This window comes from Globicephala melas, chromosome 2 (assembly GCF_963455315.2).
Source record: "Globicephala melas chromosome 2, mGloMel1.2, whole genome shotgun sequence".
NCBI lineage: Eukaryota > Metazoa > Chordata > Mammalia > Artiodactyla > Delphinidae > Globicephala > Globicephala melas.
Window position 1 is genome coordinate 59710877 of NC_083315.2, and position 22953 is coordinate 59733829.

Genomic DNA, 22953 nt, shown 5'->3' on the forward strand with positions numbered 1-22953 from the left:
CATATTTCTGCCTTCATTTTTACATGGCATTCTCCCTAAATGCATGTCTGTGTCCAAATTTCCCCCTTTTAAAGAATGCCAGCCATGTGGGATTATGGGTCCACCCTACAACAGACAGTATGAGCTCACCTTAACTAATTACATCTGCAACAACGTTATTTCCAAATTACATCACATTCTGGGGGGTGGAAGCTAGGATTTCAACATATGAATTTGTGGGGACACAATTCAGTTGATAACAGCTGGTCGCACCTTCCAGTGAAGCTACTCCTAGCATTTACATTTCAGGTAGTATTGCTTGTGTGAATCCTGTCTGTTTTCACATGCTACCTGAATTGTGAAAGTCCTAGTGCAGTTATGTACCAAGGTATTGTGCCAGGCCCTGGGACTACAACCGTGAGGTAGAGCATATAAGGTAGTGTGATGATGTGCACTACCAAGGAGAGAAACTAGGTGAAGTGATCAAGGGTAACTGGCAGGCAGGGCCCTGCTTTTGTTGGGGAAGACCTCTCTAAAGAGGTGACGCTTGAGGCCTAAACAATGACAAGGATCCAACCTGGTGCAGAGTTGGGGGTTGGTACTTTTTAGGCAAAGGAAACAAGCAAGCACAAGGCTGGGAAGGAGGAAAGGACTTGGCATTTTCAAGAAAATGAAAACATCAATGTGGCTTGCGCCATAGGGAAAGTGGGGTGCATGAAGTTGGAAGGGTGGGCAGAGGCTACATTACTTATTCTCTTAGGCTGCGATTTGGATTTTGTTTGAGGTACATTGAGACGTCGTTGACAAAGACATAGACTGATGAGAGCGAGTGAGGGCACCAAGTTGGAAGGGCAGAGACCACTCGAAAGACTGCTTTCATTCATATGAGATGTGATGTCTACCCAGACTACCCAGGGTTGTAGAGGAATTATAATTAGATTGGAGGGACTTCCCTGGTGGTCCAGGGGTTAAGATTCCACGCTTCCAATGCAAGAGGCGTGGGTTCAATCCCTGGTCGGGGAACTAGGATCCCATATGCTGCGTAGCACAGCCAAAAAAAAAAAAAAGATTGGACATATAACTGTCAGGATGTGGTAATGTTTGGATGTAGGGAGGTTAAGAGAAAGGGGAACATTAAGGATGATGCCTGGTGGTTTTTGTTTTTTGGTTTTGTTTCTTTGCTCATTTTGCTTGAGTAAATGGGAAGTTTAGGGGTACATCTGTTAATAGGAAGGGGTTACCAGGTTTGGGAGGCAGATGAAAAGACTACAGAACATTCAAGTGGGAACCATAGGTTGGGCGATTTTTAATGTACTTCTTTCATGGTGCTGTGTGTTGTATGCCTGCATGTTTCTGATTCAAATGATTTGGGGAGCTGGGCAACACCTAATTTATCTTTGTATCCCCTTCTCTGCCTTGCTTGTGGGCACTAATAAATATTTACCAGATGTATAGGTAGGAACAAAAACCTCCACTGAAGATCTGCTATGCCCAGCACTGTGCTGGGCAGGGTGGGGTAATAGCGGGAAGGGAGAGTGGGTTTTAAGCCCTTTACCTTGTTTTACTTAGAAGTGGATTGCCACGCTGACAGAAATGACTAACGGCCTCAACTCAGTGTCTCACTCCGGGTATGTTAGAATCAGCTGGGTTGCTGGTTTAAAACTGCGGATTGATCAAGTTGTTCTCTCCCCACCCCCCTATGTGATAATGATGCAGGAGGCTAAAATCGAGAAGCACTGAGCTAGTTCTGCCCAGACCCTGTGTTGGTATTTCTTTGGGAGCTTTTTGAATTCCAACTCCTTAATGTGTTCTAGGTTCTTAATCTTCAATTCTTTTCTTTAAACAGACTCCTAATTTTTTTTTTTTTTTTAACTTATCAGTGGTATCAGCACTGGTAAGCCCACATCTTTCTTCTGGCACTTTAGGAGAAAATTGGGCTTTGTATTTGAAGGTTTTTAGTCCTAGTTCATGGGTTTTTTCCTTCTTCATTCTATTTTGCAGTCCCATGAGCGGGTAAGCAAGCGGCTACATCAGAGGTTCCAGGCCTGGGTAGATAAATGGACCAAGGAGCATGTGCCCCGTGAAATGGCAGCGGAGACCAGCAAGTGGCTCATGGGTGAGGGGCTGGAGGGCCTGGTGCCCTGCACCACCACCTGTGACACAGAGACCCTGCACTTTGTGAGCATTAACAAGTACCGTGTCAAATATGGCACAGTGTTCAAAGCCCCATAACTGCAGAGCCAGAGCAGATAACTTGAGGGGTGTGTGTGTGTTGGGGGGGGCACGTGTACTCGCACACACTGAAGAAACAAGGAAGATGCCTTTCAAGCCTCACTGGGCCTCTCTGGGACATGGCCACCTGATCTGTGTGTGGCTGGTGCAACCTGGCACCAAGTGGGCTACATATAAGGAACGTGGATACCTTACAAAGCTGGAGCTGGAACTTTTCCCAGGGGTTTTGGGCATTACCCTGCCCTGGAGGGGAAGAAATCCATGCAAGCACAGGGATATGCAGCTTGCTTGCACACACCAGCAGAGCTAAGACTGCAGCCTCCTGGGGCCTGACCTTCAGTGAGGGAACCGGATGCTGTTCACACCTTGATTGGATGGGCGAGCATTGACTGACAGACTGGGGAAGGACTCAATGCTTAGATGGATTGTAACTCTGATGGTCACTGCTCCTTTCCTCTTCCCCCCCAAAAGGAAAAAAAACTGTATTGGATTTTTTTTTCCTGGTCACTTGAGCACATCTAGATCACCCATTAAGATTTTCTCTGGGACCTGCAGTTTGGCTTTGGGATTGATCATCTTGTGGATTTGATTCCTGACGAATCCCTTGCTGCCCACCCGTTATTCTCTCCTCTGGTTCTCAACCTCAACAAGTTCAAATCAGTCGTCCTTTTTAGCTCCCGTGGAACTGTTTTGTACCTGCTTCTTTACTAGTCTACCCTAGTGCCATCCACCAGCTTTACTCACTCACACACACACACACACACAAACACACACACAGTTTTAACTTGGTTTTTCTTTTTTTTTTGTAAATAATGTACATACTGTCAATTTTTTATTAAAAGAAATATGCTTTGATGTGCTAGCATAACTGCTCTAGCTCCTTGTGTACCATAGTTCTATGTGGCTTCAGATTTAGTACCTATGAACAGATGTACAAGACATTTATTACACTTTTTACCAAAGGGAGTTACCGTTGTAGTACTTTTGTGTAAAACTTGTCTTCCCCTTGCCCCAACTTTTTTTTTTTTTTTTTTTTGTAAATAAATAAAGCTTGGTTCTTACTTAAGGAATAAACTCTCAACCCAAGTCCCTTGTCCTCACCAGAGAACTACTGTGAAGCAGGGATTTTGGCTTCAGTTCCTTATCTACGGTACAAACAGGATTTTGCTTTAAATAGTTAGCAGTCAGTTGTATGTGTTCCAAATCAAAATATCTTAAATTTTTTAAATAGAATTATTCATTCTTTTAGTACGTGTTTTCCCCCCTTATTTCAGCTGTTTGGAAATATTTTATATTTGGGTAAGTTGTGCAGCTATGTAGTTTGTACTTTTCTGTATTTTTTCTTATCCTTATTGGAAATGGGAGTGAACAGCTTAAATACCAAACCAGTGTTTGAAAGAAGTGTGTACAGAGTGTGTGGTATAAATGGGGCTGGGAGGGAGATTCAATACATTTCGTTAGCAACTGCAAATGGAATATATACATATATATTTTTTTAAATTACATAAATTTAAACTGGCAGATATTTAAACTTGACTGATTAGGATTTTTATATGTGGTCAGCCTGGACTTTCTGAACAAAGACCAACTGAGCCCCTCCCAGTACTCTGGTGAATTTTTCTCCAGCAACCATTACCCTAGTCATAGCTGTAAAGTAACCAGCAGTGATTTGTGTGGTTTTGTTTGCTTTTTAATTAAAAATTCCCAACATCACCACCACAAAACCACAAATTTTTTGGCTCTGGACTTTCATAACACATGGTAGACTTTTCCGATTTTAGAGTTTTTTGTTGGGTGTGGTGGGGAGCAGTGGAGGGATGGGACAACTACAGGAGACTCAGAGCCCAAAAGTGTAGGGTGGCAAAAGAGCCTTGTGGGAGGAGATTCTCTGGTGAAGCTGGGGCCAATGCCTGACTTGGGAGATGGAGTGATACTGACTGGGGGGGAAGATCTTCAGGTTTTCCCAGCAATAACTCACCTCTGCTTGCTTAAGACCATGTTGAATTGGAATTACGGCCGGGGTGGGTTGGGGGGGCACTGATGGGACCTGACCAGGGGCAGCCCCAGCTGTTGCTGTCTCTGCATAGGGTTACGCCCAGAGCAGCTGCTTGCAGGTCAGGATAGGGTTTCAGGGCCAATAGAGGAGAAAACCCCATCCTACCAGTGCAACCAAAAGAAGGGGGAGCTTCACTGACAGCCAGGGTTTCACAAACAGCATTTATATCCCTCCTGCCATCTGAGCTCCAAGCTCAACTCAGCCTGTCTTATAGCAGGAAGTTATATTTTAAATCTCGTTCGGTATTCTGTACTTAATCACCTTTCCCTATGATTTGCATTTGAAATGTTGTAAACTTGGTCAGTATTTCTATTAAAATATCAGGGCTCATGTTGTGTATATACTTTTCTTCCTAATGATTTTATAGACAAGGACGTCATAGCATTCCCAGGAGGGGGGAACAAGCTGCCAACAGATTACCAGAGAAACGTGAGGATGAAATTGGAGGTGTTTCTGGCATTATGGCTTCTCTGAACTCTTCAGTCCCGTGTAGGGAAATACATTATTCTGTTAGGATCATGAATTCTATGTCTGTGATCTGCAATCTCAAATCAAAATCTTCGGAGTTTCTGGCGATGGGCAGCACTTAGCCATATACATAAAATAAAACATGTAGTAGAGGAAGCTGAGGTTACTGGGGTGCAAAGCTCTATTTAACGCATGTCTGCCGATTGGCTTTAAAGCACCGGTCCTGGCGCCCCGGCTCTTGCCACGTTAAGCGGACACGGGTGTTCGAGATAGCCAGAGGGCGGGCTGGGACCAGAGGGCAAGGAGGTTCCCGCTTGCAGCTTCTGAGACTAGGTGACCTGCGTCGGCAGCAACCCAGGCTCCCACCCGTCGTGCCTAACGGCTTGTGTCTGTCCCAGGCCTTTTGCAGAATCAAAGCGTCAAGCTTCCTATTTTATTTAGGGATTTGCCCTAAACGGCCACCAGCTCGGACGAGATAAGAGGAGAGCATCGGAAGTGCGGCTTTTAGCTTTCAGCTCCCTGCTCAAAGTTCAGAGCAGCGAGACTTCACAGAGCCGCTGGTGTTCCAAGAAAAGCTGTCCGGGCCTGGAAGGCGCCCTTCGGACGCCGGAACCTTTGGTTCCAGGCCGTGGACCGCGCCGGCAGGGTTTGGGGCCTTCCGGGGAGAGGAGAGAGCGCGCGGCGATGGCGGCGGCGCCGGCCCTGAAGCACTGGCGCACTACGCTGGAGCGGGTGGAGAAATTCGTGTCGCCGCTCTACTTTACCGACTGTAATCTCCGCGGCAGGTGTGGCCACCTCGTCCATGGCGCCGGCCGGCCGCATCCACGCGTCTCTAGCCTTCCCGTCCGGGGGGAAACCAAAGCTTCGGCCACCTGGGCCGAGGGACAAAGTGCCCGCCGCGGAAAGGGCTGGGGCCCAGGAGGAGGGATGGGGGGAGACTGAGCTGTGAGGCAGCCCTCCCGGCGGTGGATCGAGGGAATGCGAGTCCCCACCCGCCGGCTGGCCCAGTGGCGCGTGCCCACCTGCCCCTCCCGCCCAGGCTCTTCGGAGACAGCTGCCCAGTGGCCGAGCTCTCCAGCTTCTTGACGCCCGAAAGGCTTCCCTACCAGGAGGCAGTCCAGCAGGATTTCCGCCCCGCGCAGGTCGGCGACAGCTTCGGACCCACGTGGGTAACGCTCCAGAGGGAGGGCGGGGCCGACAGGGCCCCGCTCCCGGCTTACTCGCCTCCCCTAAGGGCCACACCTCCATTGTCGGCCCTGTGCCCTAGACCGTCACTTGGGGCAGAGCAGCACCCTCTGCTGGGAGCAGATCCCTGATCCCTCAAGACTTAATGGGAGAATTTTCATTTACCCCCCTTCTCCCAGTCCCTGGACATTCCTTAGGCAGGACACTCTAGGACAAATCACAGACCCCTGATTCTCTGCCTCTTTCCCTCACCTTGCTGTACACCCCGTTGCTCCTTGCTTGTGGATCAAAGCTGAATACCTTGTGATGCTGCAGATACTTGGTGAAAGTCTCAAGCCCCTGCTGACCCTTAGTCCAAGGAAGTATGTCGAAAGGAAAGGGCTTTGACCCCTAGGCCCATCTTAGTGGTTCTGTTGCAGATGGTGGACCTGTTGGTTCCGGGTGGAGCTGACCATCCCAGAGGCATGGGTGGGTCAGGAAGTTCACCTTCGCTGGGAAAGTGATGGAGAAGGCCTGGTGTGGCGTGATGGGGAACCTGTCCAGGTGAGGAGCCCTGCCCTAGGTCAGGTATGGCCACATTTCAGCCCTGGTCTCTGGAGAAGCCACAGCTGAGTGGCTATGCCTGCAGGGTGGTATCAGGATTTCAGGACTGGAGAGGTTGTTGCTTGGGCCCCGGTGTAATTGTTCCTTCTCATGTTTGAGAGGATCGCTGAGGGTCTCAACATAATTAATACTAAACCAACCCTGCCACTGACTGGTCACCCTCCCATTCTGGGATGAAAATAGTTATTAATCAAGTACAATAATAGGTACAGCAGATCCATTTATTAACCCTTTACTAGGTGCCAGACTAGTGACTTTGCAGACTATATCACTTTCTATTTTTAGTTTTAAATAAACTGGTTTTTATTATATGGAATATATGCTTATGGCAGTCGGGGAGGGAGACTTCGAAACAGTTCTGGATAATATAAAGTTTAAAAAGTCCTCTTCACCTGAAATAATGGATATCTCCCTGCTACCTCACCCACAGTTCCCCAGATATAACCACTATTAAGTACCTTGTTTATGCATCCAACCTTAACAGGTTTAACCTTTAAAATCCTATGTGGTAGGTCTTTATGGCCATTTACAGACTAAGAAACAGATATATAGATGTTAACACACTTGTTCAGGTTCACACAGCTTCCATTTCAGTTTGACTAACCCTCAGTCTCAGGTCAGGACTGTTGTTCTTCCTGTACAGAAAGATGGCAGACCCCTCCCTCCCTCCCTTCACTGGCTCAGCAGGATGTCTCCTGAGTGCCCTCTCTGGCAGGTCCCTGTGCTAAGCACTGGGGATATAGTGGGGAATGAGGTAAACCTGTCCCTGACTTCAGAGAGTTTCCCTTCAGATGCTTATTCAGGGGTACAGAGGCCACCAGAAGCCACCAAGGACCTGATACCTCCCCAAGACTCCACAAGACCAGTGGCTTTTCTGCTGGCAGATAGGTGCCATTTGGTGGTCATGGCACTGACTGCCATGGGGGTTGGGGCACCTGCTACCAGAGGTCCCTGATTTGTCAATCTTGGTCTTGTCTGGGAGAGAGGAGCCAGTGCTAGGGACCCGGTAGAGGGGCCTGGCCTCCCTCAGCTTATACTTCATCTGAGCTGTTCACAAGCCTCAGGTCCTGTCTCTTTCACTGCACTCCCCACCAGGGTTTGACCAAAGAGGGGGAGAAGACCAGCTATGTCCTGACTGAAAAGCTGGGGGAAGAAGACCCCCGGAGGTGAGTGAGTCCCTGTGCTGTGGTTGACCAGTGCTGTAGGGGAGGGAGCATCAGTGGGCAAGGAGGAGCTGAGGCCCAGAGCCATCTGAGAAACACACCCACTTTCAATACAACCATCTTCAACTCTCATAGTTTATTTTTGAAAAGCAGGATTTCTCTGGCTATAAAGATAGTGTTTTCGTTCTTGGGTTAAATACAGAAAAGCACAAAGAAGTAAATAACTCCCATTATCCCATCACTTAGTGATGTCCATTATTAACATCTCAGCATTCTTCTCGGGAATTCTTTCAAATGTAGTTTTTACTAGTTGAGGTTGTATTTCTTTGATATTTTGAATCCTGATTTTTAAAAAATCCATATTATAACATGCATTTTATGACACTATCAAAAACTCTTCTTAGGTGTTATATTTATTGAACATTGTGTATCTGATGTTTCCAGGCACTGGGACTGATGGTGAATGATGTGATTCTTGACAGCAAGGGCGACTCACATATACTTAATAATTGCAAAACTGATGAGGGCTTTGAAAGAAAAAACTTTCAACATAAGAAATTTGTTCTAGACTAGGGAGAGGGATAAGAGGAGAGTCATGGAAGGCTTCCCGAAGGAAGTCATGTTTGCTCTCTGAAGACTGAGTAGAACAGCACCACAGCCCACCATGCTCTCCAAACAGTGGCCTGCCCATATTGGCTGATGGATCTTTGTTCTGAAAGACTGGACCTGGGAGATCCAAACATGTTTTTAATGTGCAAAGAGGGTTCTGAGACCAAGGCAGTGCATTGTAAAGACAGCTTTGGAAATAAAAGTCTAAACAACAGTATAATTCACATGGTTCCAAACTTGGCTACTTATTCACCCCAACCAAGGCAGAACACTCATCAGCAGAATTTGGTGTAGTCTGTTGTTTCTACCATGACCCTCTCTTACACGCACCTGACATAACTGTGAGATCCTCTGGGTGGTAGATCCTGGGGGTGAATAGGGAGGGGTCTGCTGGATGCCTCTTTGGTCCTCCCTCCCCAAGCCCCAGAGTCCTCTGCCAGTCCCTTGGCCTGAGGCTGCCTCCCCGCATTTGTAGCCTGACCCTCTATGTGGAAGTAGCCTGCAGTGGGCTCCTGGGGGCCGGGAAGGGAACCATGATCGCAGCCCCTGACCCAGAGAAGATGTTCCAGGTGAGCCGGGCTGAGCTGGCCGTGTTCCACCGGGATGTCCACAAGCTCCTGGTGGATCTGGAGCTGCTGCTGGGGATGGCCAAGGTACTCGACACCCCCGCGCCACCTGCTCACACTCTAGAGCCCTGTTCCAGGCAGGCTGTTTCTTGGGTCAGATAGTTGGAGCTCTGGGAATCCAGAATAGGGAGGGTGTTTCATGCCTGCCTGAGTGTTGAGAGGATTTCCCTGTGTAAAGGGGAGGAAGGAGACAGTGCTGAGCAGGGGGGCCAGCAGGAGCACAGGGTTGGAGGTAGGGAGGAGCTCTGCTGAGAACCCGTGGGAGATCAGCTGGGGTCTAATTTTGGAGACTCTGCTTGCTTGAGATGGGGATTAAGGGACAGAACCCTGCTGCAGGGCCTCGGGGAGGACAACCAGCGCAGCTACCAGGCCCTGTACACAGCCAACCAGATGGTGAACATATGTGACCCCGCCCAGCCGGAGACCTTCCCAGTGGCCCAGGCCCTGGCCTCCAAGTTCTTTGGCCAACGTGGGGGTGAAGGCCAGCATACCATCCATGCCCTGGGGCACTGCCACATTGATACAGGTAGGGCAGCAGTTGTCTGGGCTGGTTCGGGGAGGCAGGAGTGGCCTCGAAGACCTGGCTGTGCCCTGGAAGCACTGTGTGATCCACATCGAGTTCTTGCCCCTCTTGGACCCCAGTTTTCCCTTGGGAAAGGGGAATGGGCTGTAGGCTCTGCTAGACGTGGCTTCGTTTATTCTTTCAACAAAATCTGATGCCCCGTGTGGCCCCATGCTAGATATTGGGAGGCTAGGACTATAGAGACTGGTGATCACAAAATAGGCAGACACAGTTGCTGCCAGGATGGAGGGAAGGATCGGGGGCTGGGGAGCCCAGAAGAGGCATTTAACCCAGCTGGGTCTGGGGGATTCAAGAAAGGTTTCTCAGAGGAGATGACCTTTGAACAGAGTGAGGATGAGTAAGAATTTGACAAGTGCCCAAGTCCTCAGATAGGAGTGATGTGGAAGTAGTTGAGATGGGGACTCAAGCCCAGGGGGAGGTTTCCTGGGGAGGATCAGGAGGTCAGTTTTGAACCTGGTTAAGTCTGCAGTGTCTGTGAGGCTTATGGGAAATTACATTTTTAAAAAACTCCCCAAAGTATTGATTCTGATGCAGCTAAAGTTTCTGAACCACAGAACAAGGGCTTTCTCTGCTGTGCCAAAGCATGGGATGTAGAGTTCTGGGCTGGTAAAGAAGGAACTGAGGCCTAGAGGTTGCAAGAGGCTGTAGTGCCTCACGCAGGACAGCTGGCCCAGGCAGGTCCATCTCAGGAAGCTGTGCCCTCTGTTCCAGGCTGTCCTTCAATGTGCGTGCAGGGGAAGGGCCAACCCCCACTGCCTCTTACAGGATCCTCTCAGGGGTGTCTGAACCTCAGAGTAAGGCTATTCCAGGGACTGGGGCCTCCATTTCCTGATGTAAAATTGATCCGATAGGCCCAGCCAACCTCCTTTCCCCAGTCCCTACTCCTACCTTGCAAGAGTGATGTAAAGTGACAGCTCAGGAGAGATGCCACAGGACTTTGCAGGGAAAGGGCCTGGGATGGACGGAAGGCTAGGATGACCCTCTGGAGGCCCAGGCTGGGCGTGGTTGGATGCTGGGGGGCAGGGGTGCGGCTGGAGATCTGTGAGGAGCTGGGGACCTTGCTGCTCTCTTATCCTCCACCCTCCTCCCCGTCTAGCCTGGCTCTGGCCCTTCAAGGAGACCGTGCGGAAATGTGCCCGGAGCTGGGTGACAGTCGTTCAGCTCATGGAGCGGAATCCTGAGTTCATCTTTGCCTGCTCCCAGGTCAGAGGGACGGCTGTGCGGTGGTACCTGGAGCCCAATGGGGGCTAGTGTGAGGTTCCGAGGGCTTCTGGGGCCTGAGGGGCAGGGCTACTCACCCTCAGCCACCCACTGGGCCCCAGGTGCTCAGCCCTGGATGGGGTTCTTGTCCCCCTGGCCCAGCTCCTGCCTCGTTTGCCCCACAGGCACAGCAGCTCGCGTGGGTGAAGAGCCACTACCCTGGCCTGCATGCCCGGCTCCAGGAGTTCGCCTGCCGTGGGCAATTTGTGCCCGTCGGGGGCACCTGGGTGGAGATGGTAAGTGCAGTCCACAGCCCTGGCCCCAGAAACCTCCCCTCTGGCAGACAGACAGGTGGGCCTGTGAGGAGATGGACACTCCCTGGGCACTGACTATAACCCAGTGTCACAGCCCTGGCTGCTCCTGTCCGGGTGGTTGGCCTGAGCTCCACCTGGTGCTGACCCCGGCTGCCTCCCTGTTCCCTCACTGCCAGGATGGGAACCTTCCCAGTGGAGAGGCCATGGTGAGGCAGTTCCTGCAGGGACAGAGCTTCTTCCTGCAGGAGTTTGGGAAGATGTGCTCTGAGGTAGGCTGGGAGCCGGCTGCGCCTGCAGGCGCATGGGGCTGGAGCTTGCCCTTGAGTGATGAGGGGCAGAGGCTGTGGCCGTGCTGCCGAGCCGTGGTTCCCGTGCCCAGAGGCCCTTTCCCTGCAGTTCTGGCTGCCAGACACATTCGGCTACTCAGCGCAGCTCCCACAGATCATGCGCAGCTGTGGCATCAGGCACTTCCTCACCCAAAAACTGAGCTGGAACCTGGTGAACAACTTCCCGGTGAGCAGGCCCCAGGGAACCAGGCTCAGAGTGGGCCTGGGTCCCACCTAGCCCATACATCTCCGTCCAGGCTTATTGAGGGGCCCTGGACAAGCCACCCAACCCCGACCCAGAGAAGGCATGCCTCCCCCAGGGTCACACAACAGGAGGGGCAGGTCTAGGAGGCCCAGCTCTGCCTCAGCCCTGACTCTGCCCTCTCTCTTCTACCTGTTTCCCTGCCTGCAGCACCATACCTTTTTCTGGGAGGGGCTGGATGGCTCCCGGGTGCTGGCCCACTTCCCGCCTGGTGACTCATATGGGATGCAGGGCAGTGTGGAGGAGGTGAGAGGGCACCTAGTGGCCAAGGTCGGGGATGGGAGGCAGGCTGGAGAGGGCTGGGTGTCCTGTTCTAAGCTGACCCTGAGCCCACCTGTGCAGGTGCTGAAGACTGTGGCCAAAAACCGGGACAAGGGGCGTACCAACCACAGTGCCTTCCTCTTTGGCTTTGGGGATGGGGGTGGTGGCCCCACCCAGACCATGGTGGACCGCTTGAAGCGGCTGTGCAATACAGATGGGCTGCCCAGGTCAGGCCTGGGCTCACTCAGCCCTACCCTCCACCCTTGCCCTTAGTCCCTTCTGCTCAAATATTGCGCCCGACACCTCCCCTAAACCTTGTCCCCCTCCAATCCCAGACCATGGGCTCCTCCCAACTTCTACCCTGGTGGTAGGGTGAGGGGAAAGCTAAAGGTGGGACGGGGCTTAAACCTACTAGAGAGAAAACTCTCCTGGGGTATCCAGAACTGGCTTTGTGTGGACAGGGAGCTTTCTGGGCGTGGCTCCTTTCTGTCGGGACTGGGTCTCTTGTCACCCTTGCATGGAAGAAGGGTGAATCACACGGCCAAGCTGGGAGACCCAGGCTTGCAGTCTCCCTCAGGGTGCAGTTCTCTTCTCCGGAGCGACTCTTCTCGGCGCTGGAGGGCCACTCGGAGCAGCTGTGCACGTGGGTCGGAGAGCTCTTCCTGGAGCTACATAATGGCACCTACACCACCCATGCCCAGGTCAGGAGCTGGTTGCTGAGCCAAATGGGGAGGGCGTGCCCTTGAGAGGCCCAGAGGGTCAGAGGAGGAAGCAGGGGACAGAGCCCAGCCCAGACCTGGGGGAAGAGGCTTGTGTTCCACGGAGGAGCCGAGAGGAGAGAAGTGCAAGAGCCGGGTGGTCAGGAGCCTGGAGGAGGCAGGACTGAGCATCCCTGAGGGAGGAAGGGCTTGGGCTGAGCGGGGAGGAGGGAGGCATCTGGGGTAGATAACTCACAAGAGGCCCTGGGGAGCCACCAGGGGTTCTGAGCAAGGGAAGGCTTTGGAAGGTGTCCTGGGATGCTTGAACAGACTCTAGACTGATTCTCCCTACCCTGGGCTCAGATCAAGAAGGGGAACCGGGAGTGTGAGCGGATCCTGCATGACGTGGAGCTGCTCAGCAGCCTGGCCCTGGCCCGCAGTGCCCAGTTCCTCTACCCGGCCGCCCAGCTACAGGACCTCTGGAGGTCAGTCTGTCTTCTGCCCCCCTGCCACCCACTAACCTCACCCCAGACACCTCTGCGGCTGCCCCTCCCTCCCAGCCTTCCGCAGCCCTGCCCTTGGCCCCCCGCAGGCTCCTGCTTCTGAACCAGTTCCACGATGTGGTGACTGGAAGCTGCATCCAGCTGGTGGCAGAGGAAGCCATGTGCCACTACGAAGGTGAGGCTGACAACATTTCCGCTGCTCTCCAGCACCCAGGGCAGAGTGTCTCCTGTGGGACATTCAGGGGTCACCCAGACCCACTGCCCACCCATGACCAGCCAGTCTCTCCCCAGACATCCGTTCCCGTGGCAACACGCTGCTCAGTGCTGCAGCCGCAGCCCTTTGTGCTGGGGAGCCAGGTCCTGAGGGCCTCCTCATTGTCAACACACTGCCCTGGAAGCGCACTGAAGTGCTGGCCCTGCCCAGGCCTGGTGGGGCCCACTGCCTAGGTATGAGCTGGGGAGAAGGGTGGCTACTGTAGCAGGAGGGATCAAGGCCAAATCGAGAGTTGGGGACATTCCCCTGGAGATCTCTGCCCCGGGTTGCCCCAGGCTAGAGAGTACTAGTAATGCTCACCCCCTCCAGCCCCCCACCCCGCCCCGAGTATGGTTCCTGGAAGGTGAAGGAGGCTGTGCTGATGCCCAGGCCTCATCCCCAGCTCTGGTGACAGTGCCCAGCATGGGCTATGCTCCCGCTCCCACCCCCACCTCGCTGCAGCCCCTGCTGCCCCAGCAGCCTGTGTTTGTAGTGCAGGAGGTGAGTGCTGGCACATCGCCGTGGGCGGGGGCTGGCTGTCCTGGGCTGTCCCTGACAACGTGGGGGTTCTGAGCTCCCCAACCTGGAGCAGGTGGCAAGGCAGGGCTGGGGCTGGGGTTGGGCGGGCTGTTGGTGGCGGGAAGCCTCTGCAGACTTAGCCTCAAGGCCCCCTCCCACCAAGACTGACGGTTCTGTGACTCTGGACAACGGCATCATCCGGGTGAGGCTGGACCCAACTGGCCGCCTGACGTCTCTGGTGCTGGTGGCCTCTGGCAGGTGCTAACCCCTCACTGCCCTCTCCCAGTGCCTGGCAGGGGACCCCAGACCTCTCATTCCCTCTGTCCCCTGGCCACAGCTGACCACAGTAGCCCACAGGTGGCTCAGGACTGGGACCCACACATGGAATGGGGCCGGCTGGGTTAGGAGTCTCCTGTCCTCTGGGCCTACTCACCCTACCTCCCACCCCACCCACCTCACTCAGCTGGAGAGACTGCGGTCATACAGTTATAAAGCGCCAGTCTCCATGTCCTTCCAGGGAGGCCATTGCTGAGGGTGCCGTGGGGAACCAGTTTGTGCTGTTCGATGATGTCCCCCTGTACTGGGACGCGTGGGACGTCATGGACTACCACCTAGAAACACGGTGCGGGGTGGGCAGGACTCGGGGGCGGCGTGGGATAGGAGAGTATTGGGCCCCCTCCGCCAGGCCGTCCTGGCTCAGCGCCTCCCTCCCCTGTTCCCCAGGAAGCCAGTGCTGGGCCAGGCAGGGACCTTGGCCGTGGGCACTCAGGGTGGCGTGCGGGGCAGCGCCTGGTTTCTGCTGCAGATCAGCCCCAATAGTCAGCTCAGCCAAGAGGTGGTGCTGGACGTCGGCTGCCCCTATGTCCGCTTCCACACCGAGGTAGCAGGGGGCAGGGCGGTGGGTATCTTCCCTGGGTGTGGCCGGCGAGGAGGGGTCCCTCCCCTTGCACCCCTACCTCCACCCCCGACAGGTGCACTGGCACGAGGCCCACAAGTTCCTGAAGGTGGAGTTCCCTGCCCGTGTGCGGAGCCCCCAGGCCACCTTTGAGGTCCAGTTCGGACATCTGCAGCGGCCCACCCACTACAACACCTCTTGGGACTGGGCCCGATTTGAGGTCTGACGTGGGGTGGTGTGGGGCGGGGTGTGGTGGAGGGTTTGGATCCTCCCTGGCTGGGGAGAGACTCGTTGTGTGGTATGGGGTGAGGAGGAGGAAGATGATGGTCAGCATTTGCTGGTTCCTGACACGTATGCCAGGCATGGTGCTAAATGCTTTCTGTTTAGTCTGATATTCATGCCCATTTGGTGGGGTAAGTACCCTTATCCCCCTTTCCCAGATGAGGAGCCGGGGCTTAGACAGGTTGTGTGGTGTGCGCAGGGCCTCCTGTAGTGAGAGCTGGCATTCAATCGTGTGGTCCCAGAGCTTCCCTCAGTCTACTGACAGGAGCTCTGGAGCACGAGGAGGCGGCGGGGCCACCAAGTGGGTCTCCGATCTACCCTCCAGGTGTGGGCCCACCGCTGGATCGATCTGTCAGAGCACGGCTTTGGGCTGGCTCTGCTCAATGACTGCAAGTATGGCGCGTCAGTGCGAGGCAGCGTCCTCAGCCTCTCCCTGTGAGTGGGGTGCCTCCCAGGGACGGGTATGGGAGCGCGGTCTTCCCAGGACAGAACTTCGGCGGCTCCAGCCTGGCCCTTACCACCCTCCCCACCCCAGCTTGCGGGCGCCCAAGTCCCCTGACGCCACGGTTGACATGGGGCGCCACGAGTTCACCTACGCGCTGATGCCGCATGAGGGTGAGTGCTGCGGCCCCGATACCTCTCTGCCCCGCTCAGCCTCGGTTGCCCCAACGGTAAGTGGGGAGCTCTCCAGCAGTCCCACGCCCCTACCCTCATTTTCCACGACGCGTCCCTTTCCGGTCTGCGCCCAGGGTCCTTCCAAGACGCTGGCGTTATTCCCGCTGCCTACAGCCTCAACTTCCCCCTGTTGGCGCTGCCCGCCCCAGGCCCGGCACCCGCCGCCGCCTGGAGCGCCTTTTCAGTGTCCTCGCCCGCAGTCGTGTTGGAGACCGTCAAGCAGGCAAGGGCCGGTGGAGTGCGGGGAGCGGGCCGGGGTCCCGAGCTGGGCCCGCCCTCGGCCCCACCCACCACCACCTCCCTCCGTAGGCGGAGACCAGCCTCCAGGGCCGCAAGCTGGTCCTGAGGCTGTACGAGGCCCACGGCAGCCACGTGGACTGCTGGCTGCACATGTCGCTGCCGGTTCAGGAGGCCGTCCTGTGAGTGGGGGCGCGGGGTGGGAGTGGGAGTCCTGCCCTCGCGGGGCCCTCATGGTCCCTCCTGTTCTCCAGCTGTGACCTCCTGGAGCGCCGTGACCCTGCTGGCCCCCTGCCCCTTCGGGACAGCCGCCTGAAGCTCACCTTTTCTCCCTTCCAAGTGCAGTCCCTGTTGCTCGTGCTGCAGCCCGCACCGAGCTGAGATGAGTCCCTGAGCGTGGGGTTTTGTTTGTGGAAGGCTTTGGGGGCTCCTCATTTCTGCCTGTCAAGCCTGAAGCAAGGATAGTTACCTCTTGAACAATAAACGCTTGGCTTAGGAACCCTGCTGGTAGCCCCTGCTCAGTCCGCTCAGGTCCCAAACTCAGGCATTGAGGGGGGAAGTTTTTACCCTAGGCATCTGGGGACAGGGGCAAGATCTAAGGTTATCTGTGCGCGCAGGGTCTGGATTGCAGGCCCCATGACAGAGACGGGGGATATCGGTGACCATAAGCTGACTGTAAGACCACGATATAAGACGCTCTTCTGGGACTTCCCTGGCGGTCCAGTGGTTAAGACTCTGAGCTTCTAATGCAGGGGACGGGTCGGGAAACTAAGATCCCGCATGCCATGTGGTGCGGCCGGTGGGGTGGGGGGAAAAGAAGCAGCAGCAGCTCTTCCCCCGTGTCCACAGGCAGAGGGCCTGGGGCTGGGGAGGAGGCCTGGAGGGTGGGTTCTGGCTGGTCCCCACTAGGAGGGGAGCATTGACTAGTCTGGACTAGGCTAGGGGAGCAGCCACATGAGGAATCCTGGACTGGAGGAGCTGTAGAGCCTGGGCTGCCCCGGGGGACGGGGTGGGTCTCTGCACCACCTCTGAAGGGCTGTCCCTGCAGAGGCAGACTGTCCTGAGAGCCAGGGCCTTGAGGCCTGGGATGGGGCTCAGTCTGCCATGCTGAGGCAGTGGCCCTCCTGTCCCCAGGGCTGGGCACCAGGCCTTCCACATTCGGTTTTCCCAGACCTTCTGCAGCCAACCCAAGAAGTTCAAGGTTTATCAGTTTACTAAAAATTACAGCCTTTTTCACGTGGGCTTAAAAAATGGGGACAATGGGTACAATTAAAAACATCATAGTTGTACAGGGAATGGCCACAGGGCCAGGGGCAGCCAGTCCCCTGCAACTTCCAGGAAGCCGCACAGGCCCAGATCCAGGGCAGCAGGAAGGGGTGGATGCAAGCAAGGAGACCCTCCTGCTAAGAGGCTGAGGTCTCCTCAGGCTCCGAGGATGGGGTGTCAGCCTTGATCTTTTGGGGTCTGCGGTGGCCTGTGGGGAGGACAGGTGAGGTGGCAGCTCGGACCCCAGGCTGAGGACTCTGTCCCAACAGCCTCCCTGCCACCTTTGTCGACGTGTTCCTCCCACCCGCACTGCCATCCCTTCCTCTCCTGGAGAGCCCGTTTTGGTGGTGCCCCTTCCCTCCCTAGAGGAAGATGCTGAGGAAGGCCCACCTGAGGTCGCTGGTTGCCTCCTCCTCTTCCCTTTCTCAGGGACGCAGGGGGCTTCTGGGTCCCGTTGGAGGCTGGTCCCCTCGGGCTGCTGGGCCGCAGTCTGCTCAGGAAGGCCTCTCCGTGCCCTTCGTGTCCTTGAAGGGGCCTTGTTTGGAGATGGAGGATTCTGGGTGGAGAAGACACGGGTCCCTGAAGAGCTCAGCAAGTCACAGGTTGGTTAGAACCCACCATTGCCCTCCATTGTCAAGGGAAGGAGCTGCCCAAGAGCCTGGCCTGGGAGGTACAGCCAGGACAGGAGAGGGTACAGGGAGGGGGTAGGAGCAGGGAGACATACCTCCACTTGGTCCTCAGGACCCCTCTGTGCTCCCTTGGATTTCTTCTTGCGGGACTTGCCCCCTGCAGGATACTGTTGCTGATGGGGTTGGAGGGCCTTGTGGCCGCAGCCCCCTTTCTCTAGACTCCCATGCTCCCACTCTGGAGTGCCTCCGAGGGTTGGGGTGGGGACTGGGATGGAGAAGGGTGCTGTAGCCCTTGCAGGCAACTAGTCCTTTTCCCTCTCATTACATTAGGCATAGCTTACCTTTGGGCGCCAAGGGTCCAGGATCCCCCTAAAATGGAATCAGGAGAATTCAGGAGTCAATCTGGCAGGGGTAGTTTTCCTTGGAGAGGCAGAACTCACACCTGTCCTTCCAGATCAGTGAAGCCCCTCCCCTAGGAAGCCTCTCTGACCGTCCCCTCCCCCCCAGGTCAGAGCCAACAGCAAGGTAACCCTGCCCTGGGCTGCTCCACTAGCTGGGACCCTGGGACTCCGAGGAGGGGAGGGGCATAGCACAGGGAAAGCTTAGATCCTCAGGAACAGTGCAACCCCAGGTCTTTCCATCCCACCAGCTTCCTTAGGGCTCCATTTGCCTGTGTGAGCATTAGAGCCCAAACCTGGAACCAGATGGTGCGGCCATGCCGGTCCCGCAGGGAGCTCATGCCTGGCGTGCCATAACACCGCAGCCAGGCTTGGAAGGCAGCAAAGTCCTCCTCCGTGCTCTCCGGCCCATAGCCTTTGCCCCCTGTGGGACAGAGGAGCCAGGCGGAGGTCAGAGGGCTGACTTAGGCTGGGAGCGGGGGGAGCCCAGTTAGACCTGAGCTTTACAAGCTGATGGACTGAGTCAGGGGGCCAAGGCTCTCCCTCCTCCAGCTGTGTGACCTCAGGCTGGTGTCTTCCCCACTCTGGGCCATGGCTTTCCCATCCTGGAGTTGAGTTAAGAATCCTTGCCCTGCCTGCCTCATGGGGCAGCTCAGGGGACATAGACACCCGACACGTGAAGATCAGTGAAGGAGGCCTAGTCCATTTAAGAACGACTAGGTTGACAAACTTCCATTCCCCAGGCAGGGAACCAGGCCCAGAGAGGGGCAGGAACTGTCCCAGGTTACACGATATGTCAAAGCAGACCTAGCTGGCCATCTTTGCCTCCCAGGCCTCACCCAGCTGGACCACTTCCTTGGGCACTGAGTGGCACAGCTCCAGTAGGTCTGGGTTCTGCAGCTTGGCCCTGATCTTCTGGCTCAGGGTCAGCTCCGGGCTCTGGAGAAGAGGCAGGGGTAGGACCTGGATGTCAGTATGAGGCAGGGCCACTCAGAAGGCAGCTGACCCCTTGAGGAACAGACCCCTTCTGAGCTTGGCAGGACTCAGACAGTTCATCTGCCCCCCCATCACCTCCCCCACGCACACACATTGTAGAGATGGGGAAACAGCCTGGAAACCGAGAATGGACCTGCTTGAGTTAAGCTGGAGACGCCTGACCCAGCCCAGACCCTTGTCGGCCTGCACTAATAGGTGCGTGCATCCCTCCCTGCAGCCTCACCGGCCTGCGCTGCTGCAGTGCCTCCAGAACCGTGCGGGCCTTCTCGAAGGGGGGTATCCTCAGCCTGCAGTGAGGTGGAGAGAGGGCGCCACGCTAAGCAGTGGGGAATGTGGGCACACCCAGCCACCCCAGCCCTCATGCCCAGGGCCTGCCTGCTGACCGGTATAGGATCTCTGCCCGCAGATAGTTGCCAATGCCATTGAAGAACCTCTGGTCCAAGAGGGCCTCACAAATGGGCCGGTCAAAGGCCTTGTCTGCTAGGTTTCGTAACACATTCTCCCTGGAGGGACAGAGTCTGGGCACATGAGACCCATTCTGCCCACCCCACCCCTCCCTGCCTCCCAATGGGTTAGGGGAGAGGAGCTGGGGGAACCCATTCCTGAGTGCAAGGGAAGGAAATGGGGAGTCCCAGTTCCCCTCTTCCCAGCCTCAGTGGTGTTTTGGCAGTGGGAACCTCAGTTTTCTGTTAAATGGGAACAACAGTGTGGGATTTTAATGCATTACAAAAGGTTAAAAAATACCAGTCAAAAGCAGCCTGTTCAAGAAAACACATGAGTCTAGGTATGTGGTGTGTATATCACCAAAGTGCCTCAGACTCAAGACATTTTTGGGAACAAGGTGACCACAGGACCTCAGGTGTGACCGCAGTCTGGAACTCCCTGTCTAGGACTTCTGGTTGGTTAGATATGAAGGTTTGATATTGGCGGGGTTAGGTCTTTTCAAGAAGCTGAAGATCTTCCAGGAAGCTGGTACTGGCACTGTTTATTTAGCAGGAGTGAGGGGGCAAGCCCTGGCTGGTGAGTGCCCCAGCAGCTCCCACCCCACCTCCGAGGGTCATGGGTCTCTCTTCACCACCATGAAGGGTACATGTATCTTGTTTCTTTGTGGAAAAGGATCATGGCAAGACTGACTCAGTGATGGGCGTGAGAAGCAAGTGAAATAGGGGGCCAGAAGACAGAGTTTTGGGGTAAAGGTAAGAGTGGAAGGTTGGCCTGGGTGTTCAGATCCCTGAGGGGGGCGGATCCCCACAGGCTCCGCAGCTGGAGGACAAAACAAGCCGAAACGCTCATTTTGTGAGAGAAGCTTCAGCTGGCAAAGGGTTAACTTGTGGCATAACTCCCCAGAGGAGGTGAAGTGGGAGAAATCCAAGACAACACAGACACTTCCTTAGGGGTGCACTTGGCATACCTGGGAAGGCCAGCAGTCTGCTGCCTTCTGTGGCACCAGAGACGCCCTGACCCACCCCAAGGGGCAGCCGAAGGCGTGCCTTCCCCAAGAAAGGATTTGCCAAGTCCACTCCAAGCCTTTGTGTTTGTGATTCTTGTCAGATTGCTTTTACTTTAGAGCTATGCACAGCTGGCTCCTTCTCATCAGGCAGGCCTCAGCTCACACGTCACCTGGGGTGGCCTTTCCTAATGCACCCTCCTCCTCCCCCCACCTCCACAGCTCAAAGTCATTCTCTACCTCTTGGATTTTTCTTCAGGCATGTGTCTATTTGAATTAATCTAGTCCCCTTTTTCCCCCTGCCCTACCTGAACTAGCTCTGTGGGAGCAGGGACCACATCCCTCTTGATCACTGCTGAACCCCCAACACTTAGAGTTGGCCTGGCACGAAGCAGAGACTCATACATGTTTTATCTTTAGAGGAGGGGAAGTGGCTGACACTGTGCCATCTTATGTGACCTGGATCACATCCCAGGTGGGGCCGTTACCCCTCCCTCAGGCAGAAGACGGGCACAGAGACCATGGGACACAGACCAGTGGGTAGGCAGAATATGGGAGACCACAGTCTGATTCAGAAACCACATTAGGCAGTCCTCTCCCCACTCCCTTGAAGCAATTCCTTCCTGCTCAGCCTCCTTTCTTAGGTTGTTAGAGCCTCTCCACCTTTCTTCTTAGCCTCTTGAGGGTGCCAAAAGACAGAGTGGGATGCTGACCTGAGACCCAGCTCTCACACTAACTGGCCATGTCCTCATCCACCTCTTGCTCCCACCCTCTACCGCGTCAGTTTTGGGTTTCCACATCCATTAGCTCAGGAAACTGTCCCCAGGAAAGCACACTGTCTTGGTCTACAGGTGAAGGGGCTGGAACTCACTTCTTGGCCACCGAGGCACTAACGGCCAGGAGCCCAGGGCTGTATTCATCACACCTGGTGCGGGCCCTACCTGAACTGCTCATACTCCAGCAAGACACACGGCCCGCGGCCTGGCTGCCACTTGCCCCCGAGGTCCCAGCGGCCAAAGCGGCGGATGTCCACGAAGCAGAGGGCAAGTCGGGGGCCAGGGGGAGCCGTGTAAAAGCGCAGATGGGCATGGGGTGGCAGCGCATCGCTGGGCACCAGCTGGAAGGAGCCGGTCATGCCAAAGCGGAAGACAAGGGCCAGTGGCCCTCGTGGGGGCTGAGCCCCAGGCAGGGGGCTCAGTGTCAGGCGCAGCTCCTTGCCTCGGGCTAAAGCTGAGATGTGGTAGGCGCTGCTCTCAAAGGGCACCTCAGGGTTGCGGCTGACAGGTGACTTCTCCACACACCCGCCAAACACCAGCTCGCTGCATGCCTCGTTCACAAAGTGACTGGCCAGATGTAGCTCAGGGCCCTCAGGCATTCTGTGGGAGGGGTGGCCAGGCCCTGTGGGGGAAGATGACAGCAGGTTGGGCCAGGTGTGCATCCAGTGAGGTAGCAATTATCACTCCCAGTTTTCAGAGGGTCAGAGGGGGCCATGGTCAACTGATAATTGGCAGGAAGTCAGCTGGCTTGGCCACAGCCCCTGCTCCACAACCCTTCCCCCGCCCCCCGCCGAAAATGCTGAGAAAGCTCAGACTAGGGAAACGTGACTCCCTTGCTCATTAACGCGTTCCATGGGCTTCCATGAACCCTTCCTGATTTTAGAATAACGTCCAGATCCTTCCCGGGCCCACACTGTCATCTCATTTCCTCCCACGCTCCCTCTGACTCACTTGCTTCAAGCACACTGCTCTTCTTTCCCCCATGCCTTCGCCCCTGCTGTCCCCCTCAGTCTGGGAACATCCAAGAGAGGACCTCCCTGACCACCCTATCCAAGGCAGCATCGTACCCCCCCGACCCCCTACACGTTTTCCTTCCTTCGTGGCACTCCCAGAACCTGAAATTATTTTATCATCTCTTCTCTGCCTCTACCTCCACTCCCACCCCAGAGTGGAAGCTCTGCTTGCTCATCACCCCACCGCTTGGAATCAGGCCTGCATCGGTTGTCACAATGACTGAGGGAATGAGCCTGGAAGAGAAGAGCTGGGAAAACGGTTGCTCAGAGGCTCAGCCGGCATTGTGGAGGCCTGCCACCACCCACTGGTCAGGACCATAGCGAGGACAAGGAAGAGGGAATGCAGGTGTCTCCAGGTACATCAGCGCTGGAGTCAGGTACACACGACTTCGAGGGAGGAGATAGGGGAGTCAGAAGGGCTCCCCAAGCTCTAGCCCATGGTCCAGGGGGTAATAGGAAACGCCCCGGTCAGCGGTCAGCGCCTCGGGCCGAGAGAGGC

General features: G+C 55.3%; 3 protein-coding genes across 13 annotated transcripts in view; 2 read left to right on the top strand and 1 right to left on the bottom strand.

Moving 5' to 3' along the window:
* SIN3A (SIN3 transcription regulator family member A) overlaps positions 1–4549 on the top strand; it is a 68025-nt gene extending 63476 nt beyond the window's left edge. For all 6 annotated transcript variants that reach the window (XM_060293981.2, XM_030874925.3, XM_030874923.3 and 3 more), the window contains one exon: positions 1981–4549. In XM_060293981.2, coding sequence (XP_060149964.1) covers positions 1981–2211 — 231 coding nt within the window. In that variant the 3' untranslated portion in view covers positions 2212–4549. The remainder of the gene's footprint in view (positions 1–1980) is intronic.
* An 817-nt stretch (positions 4550–5366) lies between these two features.
* Positions 5367–18055, top strand: MAN2C1 (mannosidase alpha class 2C member 1). 6 transcript variants are annotated; one of them, XM_030874933.3, is made up of 26 exons: positions 5367–5520; positions 5775–5900; positions 6340–6463; positions 7619–7689; positions 8771–8948; positions 9258–9447; positions 10601–10707; positions 10890–11000; positions 11195–11287; positions 11415–11531; positions 11757–11852; positions 11949–12094; positions 12445–12568; positions 12929–13050; positions 13158–13243; positions 13360–13515; positions 13712–13822; positions 13966–14098; positions 14358–14462; positions 14564–14720; positions 14812–14955; positions 15343–15452; positions 15553–15632; positions 15767–15915; positions 16002–16111; positions 16184–18051. In XM_030874933.3, exons 1-26 carry the CDS (start codon positions 5420–5422, stop codon positions 16308–16310), a joined length of 3174 nt encoding a protein of 1057 aa, XP_030730793.2. In that variant the 5' UTR covers positions 5367–5419; the 3' UTR covers positions 16311–18051. The 6 variants fall into 6 exon arrangements, with proteins under 6 accessions (XP_030730793.2, XP_030730789.2, XP_030730788.2 ...); XM_030874929.3 differs by having other exon boundaries at positions 13725–13822; positions 14004–14098; positions 16184–16744; XM_030874928.2 differs by having other exon boundaries at positions 13725–13822; positions 14004–14098; positions 15553–16111; positions 16184–18053.
* NEIL1 (nei like DNA glycosylase 1) lies at positions 17125–22462 on the bottom strand. The gene is made up of 9 exons (XM_030874939.3): positions 21607–22462; positions 19602–19721; positions 19442–19505; positions 19062–19161; positions 18519–18646; positions 18166–18193; positions 17920–17981; positions 17586–17751; positions 17125–17403 (listed from the first exon to the last, which is right to left on the bottom strand). The coding sequence occupies exons 1-9, from the start codon at positions 22101–22103 to the stop codon at positions 17333–17335; spliced, it is 1236 nt and encodes a 411-aa protein (XP_030730799.1). The 5' UTR covers positions 22104–22462; the 3' UTR covers positions 17125–17332.
* Between the last annotated feature and the right edge of the window lie 491 nt (positions 22463–22953).